This window comes from Peromyscus maniculatus, chromosome 1 (assembly GCF_049852395.1).
Source record: "Peromyscus maniculatus bairdii isolate BWxNUB_F1_BW_parent chromosome 1, HU_Pman_BW_mat_3.1, whole genome shotgun sequence".
NCBI lineage: Eukaryota > Metazoa > Chordata > Mammalia > Rodentia > Cricetidae > Peromyscus > Peromyscus maniculatus.
Window position 1 is genome coordinate 141,960,576 of NC_134852.1, and position 14,828 is coordinate 141,975,403.

The window sequence follows — 14,828 nt, forward strand, 5'->3', positions numbered from 1 at the left end:
TAGCAGTACCAAGCAAAAAGGGATTCTGTGTCTGAGAGACAGAGGAGAAGTGTGTCACAACCAGAGCTAGATAAAAAAAAAATCTTTCCTGCCTCCTACTCTGTGGATGTAGATGGTCAGGCAGACAGCCCCAGGAAGACTACATCTCCCAGCATGCAGCGTATAAACATGGGCGGGCCTAAGTGGCTCCTTACCCTGAGCATACGTGGGAGTTGTAGTTTCCCTGCGCAGCTTCGCGACGTAACCTCTGCGTGCTGGTACTGAGACCCCGTGAACGGAAAAATCCGCGGTTTCCCTTTGAGCCGGAACAGGATGACTACGGCAATGACTCGAGCCCAGATCGAACCAATTAGCGGCCGAGATCGAGCCGTTGACGTTCGAAATCAACCAATGATAGGCTTGCTCCGGGGCTTCCTCTCCGCCTCCTCCGCTAGCCTGGGAGTGCTCGGAGAGAAGCGGGTTGTTGGTGGCCGGTTCGGAAACGTTGCTTGGGCGAACACGAGGTAGAGGTCCAGGCGAGGGCGGGTGGAGCGGGGTTGGCGGCCTGCAGCCAGTGGGTCGGTGCATGGGAGTATCCGGTTGGCGTTCATTATGTATTACTTGGGGATCCGCGGGCAGGGAAGGAGCCGGGCCAGGTAGAGCTCGGCGGGAGCTGGATGGCGGCTAGTCTTGAGTAAGGCCGATCCAGGCTCTGCGCAGGCGCAGACCCAAGCCGGCCTCTGTTTCTCCGGTAAGGGAATCAGACTTAGCATTTGTTCCGCAGATGACGGGTTCGAACGAGTTCAAGCTGAACCAGCCACCCGAGGATGGCATCTCCTCGGTCAAGTTCAGCCCCAACACCTCCCAATTCCTCCTGGTCTCCTCCTGGGATACATCTGTGCGCCTCTACGATGTGCCCGCCAACTCCATGCGACTCAAGTACCAGCACACTGGTGCTGTCCTGGACTGCGCCTTCTACGTAGGTGGACTCAGTTTCTGCTCCTGCCCCCCCTTACTGAATTAGTGTAGGCAGAAATGCAGCCAGAGCTAGTAGCATCCCATACACGGTTTGGAGAATTCGGACAGTTCCGTGGCTTATTTGTTTTTATTTCTCCTTCCATCGCAGTTTTAGTCTTCCCTTTCAAGTTCAGACTTGGGTAAACTTTCTTGACGTAAGATAATTGTATTTGAAATTCTCAGCAATACTAGTTTAGCTGCCTTATGAAAAGGAATGGTTGAAAGGAATGACTATCCTCTAGTTGGCTGCTGGTGTCAGTCTTGATAAAGCTGCTCTTTATTAGTTTTGGCGACCACTTACTTGCATTTTTTGTTTACTTCTTAGTGTCTGTCACACTGGACATAACCCAAACACTTGTCTGTAGAAATTTAGTAATTCTGAAATGCTTGCTAAAGCTTTATGACTTTGAAATGGCTCAAAGCTTAAGGGGCTGGCTGGGCGTGGTGGCCAAGCCTTTAATCCCAGAGGCAGAGGCAGAGGCAGAGGCAGGCCTGTCCTACGTAATGAGTTCTTGTCTCAAAAACAAAACAAAACAAAACAAAACTCTACTTTGTAGGATCCAACGCATGCCTGGAGTGGAGGATTAGATCACCAACTGAAAATGCATGATTTGAACACTGATCAAGGTAATATGGCCACATTTTACCAGTGTTTCTTTGCTAGTGTCTTAGTGTAGAAATGCTTACCTGGGACGAGTAGCTGGTTTCGATGCTTAGGGGAAGGTGGAAAGTGGCTTTGATACCAGGCTTTTATAATTGGAATGAAGTTCCCACAAATGGAGTGTGTGCTTGGCAGTAGAGCCCATTCTGAGCACGGTCTTAAGTGCCTACCAGAAGTGTCACGTAAGCGTTTGAGCACTACCTTCAGAAGTCCTTAAAAGGAGACTGGATCCACGGTCTGTGATTTGTCAGGATTTCCTAGGACTGTGTGATATTTTAGGGTAGTCTCTTCATAAACTAAAGAAAAGTGTGTTTTAAAAATGCAGCACAAAGCCAGTCACGTTTAACTTAGTGAAGCTTTTGTAGTCTTAGCAGGAGAGTGTATTTCAGTTGCGTGTGTAAAAACATTTCCTAGAGTTTTCATGATTTCACTGAGGCAGAAATTGGAACGGAACTCAGATATACAGAGCACTCTGAGCTTTGTTTGCGTGCCCCGCACTGGATGTAGGTATACCTGAAGGAGACGGCAGGATGTGGGGGTGTAACTATCTAGAGGCTATGTTGAATAATGGTACAGAGAAGTACCGAGCTGAGTTTGGTGGTGGTGCTGTAATCCCAGCACTGGGAAGGGGGAGGCAGGGGGATCAGATATTGAAGGTCAGCCTCAGCTACATAGCCCGTTTGAGGCCAGCCTAGGCTACATGTTTCAAGGAGGAAAAGAGCAGTGTTTCACTGGAAGAGGCCTTTGTGTGAAAGTGACTTTTTGTGTATATTATGTACATGCTAGGCAAGCAAGCACTCTGCCTGAGCTGCATCCCCAGGCCTGTATTCACCCCTGTGTCTTTCTGTCACATGGGCTTTGGCACATAGTAGATATTTATTAGATGTTAACTGGGTGAACAAATGAGATATTGTGAAGGTTGAAATGGACAGGAAAGAAATTATGTAGTAGAAATTTGACCTTACCATGAGAACAAAGTGAATACCTGAAAGAATCCCCTCAGATTCCAAATCCTGTAACCATTTCTTACTAGCATTGGCTTAATGTGAAGAGTGTTGTCAGGGTGCAGGAAACCTGAGATCTTAACTCATTTTTTCATTCAACAGATATTTCTTGAGCACCTACGATGTACCGAATCTTGTACTAGATACAAAAGCAGAGAGAGTTAAACCAGTTTTCTTATAAAATCTAGGATCAAGTTGATAGGCATGCCCCATCTTAATACAGTGGGAGATTCGGGCAGCTGTGCTGTAGTCTTGCTCTGGAATTAACCTACGCAGTGGAAGAAGTAAGTTAGAGAGGAATGGGTGACTTCAGTCGTGGAGCGATTGTTCCGCATGCAGACGTCTCTGTGGAGTGGACTAAGACAAATGCATTTCAGTTGGATGTCCCCTTAGTTCATTTCAGGTATCCTAGTTAGTTGAGACAGTAAAGCTAGATGTGTTGTTTTTATTTTATTTTTCTTTGCAATAGAAAATCTTGTCGGAACCCATGATGCCCCTATCAGATGTGTGGAATACTGTCCGGAAGTGAATGTGATGGTTACTGGAAGCTGGGATCAGACAGTTAAACTGTGGGATCCCAGAACTCCTTGTAATGCTGGGACCTTCTCTCAGCCGGAAAAGGTAGGGTTTTTATGTTCAGCTGGGGTGCTGTGCTCATTGGGGTCATTTGTTTTGGTGTGTGTTTGATGAATATGCTGTTGAATAGGTTAAGAACTGGCAGTCTGTTTTAGAAACCTAACTACATGGAAATGCTGTAATGTGAAGGGAATTAACTTTTAGATTTTGGTCATCTTTTTCTGTCAGTTGTTAAACTTGGGCTAGAGAGCACAGCTTAAATTCTTGCTCCATGTTATTGTTAAGCTTTAGATCTGAGGTCTGAGAGCTACCTTTTCTGAGAAGCCATTAACAGAGACTGATCTTCCTAAACTCAGCTTGACATCCCAAACCAGAAAATGGGATGAAGCGTCACTCATTTTTAATTGTGACTTGAGGTCCCATTTGAATTGACAGTTGAGAATGAAAAGGATTATCATTTCAACTTCAGTGAGAGAGATGTGTTCTCTGGTTTATTGCTATGTGTGTATTTCAATGCTGGCAGATGTAATTTGAAGGCTTATAGTAAATAAACACTTTGAATCTATCATTTCCCACAGACAGTATCATAGTTGGGTCTTTTTGTTGTTGTTGTTTTGTTATTTCAATCCAGTTTGGTAATCTCTACCTTTAGATTCTAAAACCATTTGTATTTATGGTTCCTTTTTTGTTGTTGTTGAGAATATCATACTTGAGTACACTTTATTTACATCTTTTCTACCTTCATCTTCCTTCTCCACCTCCCTCCACTAATTCTCAGGTTCATGGCCTCTTCTATAATTATTATTACTTTATACACATGCACACATGATCACACTCACTACTGAATCCATTCAGTGTTGTTTGTTTATACATGTGTTTATGGCTGCCCACTCAGATAGCCTATGGTGTCCTGTCCCTGGAGAAAACTGATTCTCGCTCCTGTGAATGGAGCTTTTTAAAGCCATCTTCGTGTCTTCTAACTTCTTGATCTGTTTGGTAAACATACTTAAGCTGTATCCTCATCAGACTTTTATCAGGCGGTAGTTAATTTAAAAGATGGATTGTTTTAGCCGTGTAAAGGTATTCTTCACTTAACGTCAATTTCCTTAGTGTAAATATACCGTTCGGCCCTGGTAGCCGTCATTATATACAGCAGTGTAGCCAAAGAGCTATTCTTTTTGTCACGTCACAGTCGAATCTACTCCTGGCAAGACCTTTGTTCAGAATAAAATAATTGCATTGTTTCTAGTTTTGATTTATGGTTGTATGTAACATGTTAAGAGCGGTGATAAATTGCTGACAGAATATCGTATAATAGACAGCCACACTGAATCAAGCTGCTTATTGGTTCAGCGAGGTTCATTATGTCACTTTTTTTTAATACTTTCTCTGATAAATGTATATACCTAGTCAGTAGCACGACAATGGTTTTCCTTGATTTATGATCAGTGGGGCCAGAAAGCAGTTTTAAAAGCTTGGATGTCACCTGTGTAGTAAAGATTGAAGGTAAATTCCTGATACAATTGTACCACTGTAAATTGAGCTCTTTCTGGTTTATTTTTTTAAGTTCAGCACTTCAGATATTGTAGATTAATTTTCTTTTTTAGAAAATACTGGCTTTTTGAATAAACACATTCTAATATTCTTATTTAAATATACAGTCACTTAATATTCAGTTTTCTAGATTCTTATTTTTCCTTCAGTTGCACTAGTTGTTAAATTTTAAAGTCAGATTATAGTGGCTACTGTTTGGGCATTGTATTATAACCTGACCTGGTTTTTTGGCTGGTGGTCTGTAGTTAACGTACTGGTGATTATCAGCTGTATGGCCTAGTTATTGAGGGTTAAAAGGAAATCTTATCATGGTTCCTCCACATTTTTTAATAGCAATTCTGTGGAGGTTGAAAGTCAGCAATAACCTCTGTTATAGACCTGAGAGCTAGATTTTTAAGGAAATGACTGGTTAGGAAGATACTTGCTGCTCTTTCATGAATTTGCTCCTTCTGGTGTCTACGTAACATCTTATCTGTAAGTAAGCCCCTAAATGTTCTGCTTGCAAGAAATTTATGGTTTTATATAGCGGTATTTTTGTGGAAGTTTAAATATTGAAGAGAAAACATTATGAGGGAGAAATATACTTGCAGGGCATAAAATGCTTTAAGTTTTTTTTCACCCTCTTAAGCTGAGCTTTCTTCTTTGAACGTGATGACATCAGAGCCCAAGAATTAGCTTTACTATGTGCAGCTAGCCTTATCTTTTCATTCTGTGTTTGTACCTGCAAAGCCACGAGACAGCCTTAACAGGCTGTCTTTCTCCACTCTTCCTAGAAAGGCCTTTTCCCTCAGGGAACAGCTAGGAGATGCCAAGAATTTTAGAGTTGCCAAATGAAATCTTTAAAAAGCTGGTCTGGTCATAGAAAAAAATGAAAATGATTCTTTTACAAAAGCCAGAAGCTCTCTCAAAGGCGTTTTGACTTCATTGTCCTGTTTTGAGTGGGTTTAATACTTTTATCTTAAATGAGGCAAGAAATTTTGGGGGAAATGTCATAATAGTGTTGTGTCTTTAAGAGTGTCTTCAAGCTTTGTTTTGAGTGTACTTCATACTTAGTGATATACTGGGTGTGCTAAGTTTATCTAAGTCACCTCACTTATGTCTGAAGTGTATACCTACCTGCTCTGGGAACCCATTCAGCTAGCTTTTTTTTTTTTATGGTATTTGGATTAGATGGACTTTGGGAGCAAAATGTTATTTTTTAGGAAGTAGCTGATGACTTTCAAGTTTTGATGTTTCCTAAAAGGTGTACACCCTGTCTGTGTCCGGGGACAGACTGATTGTGGGGACAGCAGGCCGCCGAGTGCTGGTGTGGGACTTGAGGAATATGGGCTATGTGCAGCAGCGCAGGGAATCCAGCCTGAAGTACCAGACTCGCTGCATCCGTGCCTTCCCAAACAAGCAGGTACTTCCCAAACAAGCAGGTACCGGGCCCCACGCCCTCCCTTTTCTGGGATTTCCAAGTAGTGGTGACTTGAAATCTGCCTTAGGTCTGCTCTCTGTAATCCTTTAAAGACAGCTACATGTTAAAGGGGACTAACTTAACCCCACATTCTAGGGAAGATGTTGATGTTCCAGAGGTCAGATGCTTTGGATAGATGTCTTACTGCTGGTTTGTCTATGGGATGCTTAATAAGTATGAAGTATCAAAAAGCTTAACATATTTCAATTTATAAGCCAATCAAAGCTTAAATTTGGAAATTTAGGCTTATAGAATTTGGTTTTTTTTTTTTAAATGTACCCTAGGTTGGTCTCATTTTTATACTCCCTTAGCCTCAGCTTCTCCAATGCTGGGATTGCAGCTGTGTATTACAGGGTGCCTGCCTTTGTGTTTTTTAATCCTAACGTTAACAGAGTGGTTTCTCTCATTAACAATAGGGCTTTATTATCTTCTTTTTCTTTATTTTTATAAGAATGCTGCTGAGATCAGGAAGTGTCTCGTATGATGACTATCTCATGATGTACTGAGTGGGTTCCTTTCATTAGCAGTACTGAAGCAGGAAGATTGTGAGTTCAAGGCCATCATGGGCCAAAAAGTATAAGGGCAGTTGGTTGTGAGGTGAGCTGCTGTAGGATTTTTTTTTTTTTTTTTAAGAGGAGACTTCACTTAAAGCAGTAAATGCATCTGGAGTCAGGGCTGTCCTTTAGCTGCTATGGAATATGGAAAAGGAAGTCAGTTCTCTTGGCCCTTTGTCTCTCCATGAGCCTCAAGTGGTGATCATAGTTCTTTTAAAGACAGGATAAGTATTAAAGGCAATTAGCTGCAGTTAATGAAACTTAGATAGGTTAATGTGATTAAAGCATGCTTGCATTACAAAGACTAGTTTTGTGTCTTTATATTTGAATTTTTCTGTAGGATTATCTTTGCTTTTATGATGGATGCTTAAAGTAGGATTTTACTTAAAAAAAAAAAAATGGAGGTTGCTCAGTGGGCAAAGGTACTTGCTGCCAAGACTGACGCCCTAAGTTCGATCCCTGGGACCTGTGTGGTGGAAGGCGAGAGCCAACTGCTGTGAGTTGCCCCCGACCCCACTCCCAGGTGCCTCTGCACACATACACGCATGCCATAAAATAAATGCTAAGACAGTAAAAAAATTGGATTTTATTGAATTCATTTTCTGGGAGCAGTTTTTGGAAATAACTTACTTTTTTTTTTTTTTTTAAAACATTTTGACCAAAATGTAAAGATGTAAAAAGCACAAATTTCATAATCATTGCATTGTCTTTTTAAAAATATGTTATTTCAAGTGAAGATGAAGAAGGTTTGAGACTGGGAAGCACTCGACAGTTGCTCACGGTCTGGTCCGTGCACACCTGACTCACTGTAGTAGATGCAGAGGCAGGCCAGCTGAGCTGGGACTTGACTGCTGGTCCATCCTCCCGATGAGGGCACAGTGCTTAAGGAGTTAAAGGTGGAGAGGAGGTTTTAACTGAGGCAACAGATTGGAGTCCCCTTCAGGGCAGGAGACAAAGGATACTAAAACTTAAAATTCTTGTTTAGATTTAGTTCAGATTTGTTTAGATGAAGTACACAAAGTGAGTCCTTTTTGGTTGCAGTGTGCTAGGTACTGCTAGTGTGGAGAAAGCAGCAAGCAAGGGTGGCCCCGTTTCTTAGAAAGCATGTGTTGATGTCCTTAGCTATTTATAGAGGTGTCATGACTGTCTGCACAGCTCCAATCCTTTATTAAATGTGGCTGAACTTTCATTTCTGAAATAGTCGTCTTTATGGATTGAATTGGGGACCTCGTGTCCTCTCTGGAAGGCGGGTTTTGCCATTTGGGGCCTCTGCTCTCTCGGCAGGGTTATGTGTTGAGCTCCATTGAAGGCCGAGTGGCGGTGGAATACTTGGACCCCAGCCCCGAGGTTCAGAAGAAGAAGTACGCTTTCAAGTGTCACAGGCTAAAAGAAAACAACATTGAGCAGATTTACCCAGTCAACGCCATTTCCTTTCACAATATCCACAATACGTTTGCCACAGGTGAAGTATGACACGCAGGCCTGAGCTGAGTTTTAAGACTGTGCCCTGCTTATGCTCAGGCAGAATCCTAATAGTTTCTGTTTGCTTTGGTACAAAGAGCCGTTTTAACAAATTACATTACTTGCAGGTGGTTCTGATGGATTTGTAAATATTTGGGACCCGTTTAACAAAAAGCGACTCTGCCAGTTCCATCGCTACCCCACCAGCATCGCGTCTCTTGCCTTCAGTAATGACGGAACGACGCTTGCAATAGCGTCGTCATATATGTATGAAATGGATGACACGGAGCACCCTGAAGATGGTATCTTCATTCGCCAAGTGACAGATGCAGAAACAAAGCCCAAGTGAGTATGCTTCACCTGGATTGAAGCCTTTTCTTGCATTCAGCCCAGGACTTATTAATTTTTCTCCATTCATGAATAGCATTGTTGATGCCTGCTCGATATTACAGCTGACTCTAGGGTTGGAGTTGATTTTATCTTGTTCTCCCAAGCTTTCAATATCCGTAGGTTGATAGACGTCTGATAGATAAAATTGTGCCTAGTTGTTTTGTAGGGAAGAATGTCAAACTCTCATTCTTCTTGAATAGGCTCTATTATTTGAATCTCTGGAGTTACTACTAGCTCATTGCTTTAAAAATTAAGTTGAGGAATTCAAGAATAATATATTTTAGTAAATTCTATTTAAGATATTTAAGAATTTGAACTGTCCAAAAGGAAAAAAATCTTTCCTCTCCAGAGATGATTTCTGTAATATTTACAGAAGTAAATGACCCTTGGGTCTTCATGGAGACCTAGAGTAATATGGCCTCGCCTAGCAGAGCAGATTTCCTTACTTTTGAAATTTTCACAGATGTTGCTAGCTGTAGGTCCTAACTCTTGACTGAAAGGGGCCATCTGTTCTGCTGTTTTGGCAACAGCAGTACCCAGTCTTTTATTTAGTGACCTCTTCTAGACTCTGAGAACACAGAGGCTTAGGCACACAGTTTAGCATGCAGTGCCTGCCCCATGTCCTTGCCCCTCTTCTCGGGTCCTCGAAGGAAATCCTCAGGGAATATTTGTGATGAGTAAATGTGTGTTGGACTTCTGTGATTTTCTTAAGTGCCCTGGCTAAATCTGTGGGCCCTTCTCTGTAGGAGCAGAGCGTTTACAGGGAGTAATGTGTGTGCTTTTACAGGTTGGACTGTAGAGAAGTTTTAGACTGTGAAGCCTATTGGATAAAGGGCCATGTTTGCATTTAATCTGTCACTTTGATATTTCTTGTCCTGGCCGGCCATTTTGATCTCATGCTGTTCTTTTTTCTTTTGAACTTGTAGGTCACCATGTCCTTGATTTCTTTCACTCAAGTGCCATGTTGATAATAGTAAAACAGTTGGTCCTCCCCAGTGGTGGACTTATAACTATTAACAGAGAAACCAGGGAGATACTAATTTAAATTTTTTAAGAACCTGAAAATAAAGGAAAGGAGGTTTTTTGTTGTTTATTTTTTCTCTTTTGATGAAAACTTAAGTGCACGAGATGGTTTGATGGTTTGCTACATTAAAGGTATTTGGCCAAACAGGATTTGAGGGCAATGACTGACTGCACTTTTTGAGAAGCGGTTTTGACCTTGATTTTTGTTTCTATTGTGGAAATAAATGTTTGTAAATAGAAGTAATAAAAATCCCTTTGTGTTCTTTCTGGACCTTAAATGGTAGAGGAAAAGGCTCTCGAGCCATTGATTTCTTTGCTGGTGATAGTTGGTAATTCGAAAGCTGCTTCAGACTGCCTCATGAGGAGGTTAATCTACAATTAGACAATATTTCCTCTTGGCCGTCCATTATTTTCTGAAGCAGATGGTTCATCATTTCCTGGGCTGTTAAACAAAGCGAGGTTAAGGTTAGACTCTTGGGACTCAGCTAGTTTTCAATCTTATTAGGGTGCAGGAGGAAAACTAATAAGAAAACCTCCTAACATCATTTTGTGACTGTAAACAATTATTTATTAGCAAACAATTGATCCCAGAAGGGCAAATTGTTTGAGTCAGTAATGAGCTGAGAGAAGACAGAACATAGCTGTGCATTTGGGAAAGTCACTGTAACGTAATTGCAGTACATTTAGACAGGCATCTATCTGGACCTGTTTCTATCGCTAAATGAATTTTTGGAAACATTAATGAGGTTTACATATTTCCCTGACATTTATATAGTTCTCATGTCCATTTCAGTTGCCCAGCGCTGGTGATTAAAGGTTAAAAAGAAAAAATTACAGTGAGAATGAGATTCATTTTGATGTAATGTCTTGTAGCAGAACACGAACTTAGCTTGGCCTGTCTTAAGTAGTTCCAGTGTTTCTGTTGCCAGACTTCTTGTTCTCCTGTGTCTTATTTGTAAATGTGCATCTCTGAATAGGACTTAGACCTTTACTGGGGTTTATTTTACCCAGAGTGTATTTATTTAAAAAAATTCTTTGGGGACAGAGAAAAGTCTTATTTTTATTTTGTAAGATTGTCAGTGAGAACTTAGTGTGAAGTCTTAGTGGGTCCTTTGAACTGTGTCTTCTTTGTTACAGGTCCACGTAATCAGCTGGTGAAAGTTGTCTCTCTGTGGAAAGCTTTGCCTCCTAGAAACACTTGCTTCCCCCTGAGGGCTGCGTCTAGTCATTGGACACTCCGTCTAGTATGTGGATTTCTGTTTCCTGTCAACAGAACCGTCTCTCTGTCCTCCGTAATTGTGTGGGGTGGGGAGGCTTCGTGCCCTTGTACAGTAGTCGAGTTCTCCTGTTCCTAAGCAAGCCCTGTTGTTGTTAGTGTTTCAGTTCTTTGTAGCACAATCTAAAACTGTTCATATTTTTCTGCTGTCTAATAAATCAGAGATTGGAACTTTTAAAAGTTGGGTGTTTTTTAAAAAAATTTTGGTAATTATTGTCATTTACTACATAACAAGACTTCTCTTAGGCAAAGTGCTCTGCGTCGAGGGCACGTTGCGGGTGACATTTGTCTTTAATTCATGCCTGCTCTTGAACACTGGGGATCCAGCTCTGGATAAAGGAATCCATTTGAGCTCAGTCAGCCATTTTGCCCATGTTCCTTTGGCGGATCAGGGAGGCCTGTGAGCCATCTCTACAGCTTCCCTCAGGATGGGCACAGGCTGGCAGCCTCTGGGCATGTCTGGCACCACTGCTAGCAATGCCAGTGCTGCAGCACTCATGCATCCCTGTGCTCATAGTAGCATCCTCTGCAGACAGAGGACCAAATGGCAGGCCCTTCTGGACTTAGCCATCAGCTGCTACATTGGAGTGAAGTCCAGGAGCTGACCGGTGGCATTGATCCTATGGTGTGGTTATTTGCTTTTTAAAGTCATAACCACCTGGGTGAGAGCAGAGTGTAAATTCCATACATTGTATTAAAGATGACCAAATTAAAGCCATGTTCCGGACTTGTGTTTGATGTGTGATGAGAAAGCTTCTTATGGTTTCATTTAGCTGTCCTGTCCCTTAAAACAAAATGTGTGTCTGCCTGCCTCCCTTGCATACTATTTGCCCAGCCCGCCTTCTCAGTTTGCTTGTTTATTATTATTATATGCCTTTACCTCCAATTTTCCTTTACTTCCAATTTCCCTTGCCTTTTTCTTCTTGAGATTGTCTTTATTTTATTTTATGTGTTTGGGTGTTTTGTTGGCCATGAATGTCTGTGCACCAACAGTGTGCAGTACACTGGGAAGCCAGAAGGGGGCATCAAATCCCCTGGAACTGGAGCTAGAAATGCTTGTGACCCTCCATGTAGGTGCTGGGAATTGAACTCTGGGTCCTTTGGAAGAGCAGCCAGTGCTCTTAAACTCTGAGCCATCTCTCCGATCCAACATTGGCATCTTCAATGGGTTTTCTTACCGATACTGTAAATGTTTCTTCACTCTGTCTTTCTGCTGACTGGGACTGTTCTCAGGGTCTTTTGGGTGAATGTTACACATTCAGTCCTTTTCCTAAATCCTGTGTCTCCTAGAGCGATGGCTTTCTTGTGTTTTAGCAGAGTGCAAATCAGCATAATGGTATGACAGACTAAAGTTTGGTCAGATTTGCTCTTCTTGTATGTGGGGAATCTGGTGGGTGCGTATATATGTGTATCACCTAAATTTAGTGCTGGTTATGATGTCTTGACATGATTTTACAATAAATGCATTGTCACTTGCAATTTTCAGAAACTGTTCGATGATGTCTTGCAAAATTAAAAACCAGTAACACTTGTATGGTGTGCTGTCGTGGAGTCTCATGTTTCCCATTCTCATAGTAGTCCGTAGTCACGGAAGGCATGCTTTTGAAGTCTTCAGCTGTCAGGAGGGATGAGGTTGACTAAAGGTTTCTCAGGAGAAGGGGGGGGGGCTGCTCGTCGATAGGAATCTCAGTAGGTAGGTGAGGTAAACTGCTGTGGCAGCCGCCTGTGCTGCTGAGTCCCACTCCAGACATGGAAAGGTGTTTGCTGCTCATCCTCTGTCCCCTGGGACATAAGGCTTTTTGACTTAAGGACAGAGGCAGGACTGCCCCTGAGGGCTGGGACTAAAGGTATAGCCGCCATGCCTGGTCTAAAGGCCTTTTGAAAAAGCCATGGAACCTACTACTGTGTAAAATATGCACGTATATACAGAGATTTAATGGGGGTGCCTGTGTACATATTTTTCAATGTAGTAACCCCCCCAAATTCCTTTGACTTGCATATCCACTTGGCTTTTTTTTTTTTTTTTTTTTTATACCTGTAACTGAATTGTTTACCTTTTACTATTGGCAAGAAATGCTGGAGCCTGCTTCACCCAGAGCTGGGCTATTTCTTTCACAGTAATCTCCAAGCCTCTTCTATTCTTTCTGGATTGTTCTTTCAGGTCCTAATAATAAACTTTGCAAGGTCTGGTTGAAGGTGCCCTCTGCTGTGAGGCCCTCACTGCTTGTTTAGCTCAGAGCGAAGGGGCCTTCAACCTATGGGGGAAGTGCTTCCTGCTCCCACCTTCAGTGCCTGGAGCTTTTGAGGATGCTTTTAGAGCCCACATTTCCAGGATTTCTCTGTATAGCTTTGGAGCCTGTCCTGGATCTCGCTCTGTAGACCAGGCTGGCTTCGAACTCAGATCTGCCTGTCTCTGCCTCCCAAGTGCTGGGGTTAAAGGCGCGTGCCGTGTATTTACTTTTCGGTGTGTGGGTTCTGTGGCACACAGGAGAGGCTGCTGGATGGCTTGTGGAAGTCAATTCTTCCACCGTATGAGTTCTGGGGATTGACTCAGGTTGTCAAGTGTGGCTCAGCTACCTTACTCACTGAGTGAGTCATTTCACTGACCTTGCCTTTAATTCTGAATGATGTAGGTAGTTCCCTCTCAGCGTACTTCAAATGCAGTTGTGGAATGTTGACACAAAGGTGCTTTAGCTATGACTTTTGGCTTTGTTAGTTCAGTCCGAATCGTAGAGCTGATCCTCAAGCCTCGATGGCGGTATGGACTTCACTGCTCGGGAATCAAATCTGTTTCCTGGGACAGAGTGTGAATCATGGAGTTGAGCTTTCAACTCTGGCTTTAGCACCCAATTCCCTGCATCACTAGCCGAAGTCCCCTCTCAGTCTTCGTCTCTCTATCTGTATTGGGGAGGAAGCACTGAGCTTACAGTGTTGTGGACAATTATGTGCACTGTTTATCAGAGTGTGCCAGCCACAGTCCAAATGCAAATCCCCTCTGTCTGGGTAAACATTCATCCCAGCCTGGGAGTGTATGTAGCTCAGGGGTAGGCCACTTACCTACTGCGTGTGAGGCCTTGGGCTTGGTCTCCAGCACTGAGGGAAAAAAAATCAGATATAATTAATTGGTCAACTGACTTAATTCTTTTCTATAAGTCAAGATGGTTCTCAAGTAATTATTGGATCCCTAGTTATTAAGGATACCTGTATATTTTAAAAACATGAACTCGAGTAGCAATAAAAGTCCCAGAGCACATCCGTAAGCCATCATCTGGCTTGGAAAGAGTTCAGTGTTTTGTCTGATTTTTGAAGCGGCTGCATATGTGGAACCTCGCTGTCTTTTAGTACTGCATCCTCTTACATTTACGCTCACAGGACATACTTTGACTATTTCAGTTGGCATATATGCTCTAGTTTCTTCTAGAATGGACGTGCCCCCACCCAGCATGAGGTTTTGTTACTATGATGTAGTGGAAGGAGGGGTTGAAGCTGTGAACAGCTCCACCCAGTAGCAGCAGCAAGGTTGTGTAGTGACGTGGCTGAGCCAAGCGTCCCTTTCTCAGGAAATCAGCCCCATTATGGAATGAATGGCAGTTGTCTGACTCTTTCAAGGGTGAAAATTTCATAACCTAGCGAAGGTTTTCTTGTCCCCAAATATGTATCCAGTAAACAGGGGTGGGAGGGGTGTCTATTAAAATGGCGTCTGTGTTGGCATCGGGGAAGTAGACACACCTCAGCTTGAATGAGTCCTCCTTTGACTTCCCCACCTTCGCCTCTGAAATGTCCCAGGGCACCCCATCTTTCACTTGGGGAAGTACTGACTTAAGCTATTAGGGGTAGAGAGGTTTCCTTTCCAAATGGCACCTGGCTGCATTGC

General features: G+C 42.7%; 1 protein-coding gene across 1 annotated transcript; it reads left to right on the forward strand.

Annotated features, from left to right (window-relative positions):
* Positions 1-381: 381 nt before the first annotated feature.
* Bub3 (BUB3 mitotic checkpoint protein) lies at positions 382-11,134 on the forward strand. The gene is made up of 8 exons (XM_006976960.4): positions 382-503; positions 764-958; positions 1,554-1,623; positions 3,131-3,282; positions 6,035-6,193; positions 8,089-8,266; positions 8,394-8,610; positions 10,816-11,134. Exons 2-8 carry the CDS (start codon positions 764-766, stop codon positions 10,823-10,825), a joined length of 981 nt encoding a protein of 326 aa, XP_006977022.1. The 5' UTR covers positions 382-503; the 3' UTR covers positions 10,826-11,134.
* The last annotated feature ends 3,694 nt before the right edge of the window (positions 11,135-14,828 follow it).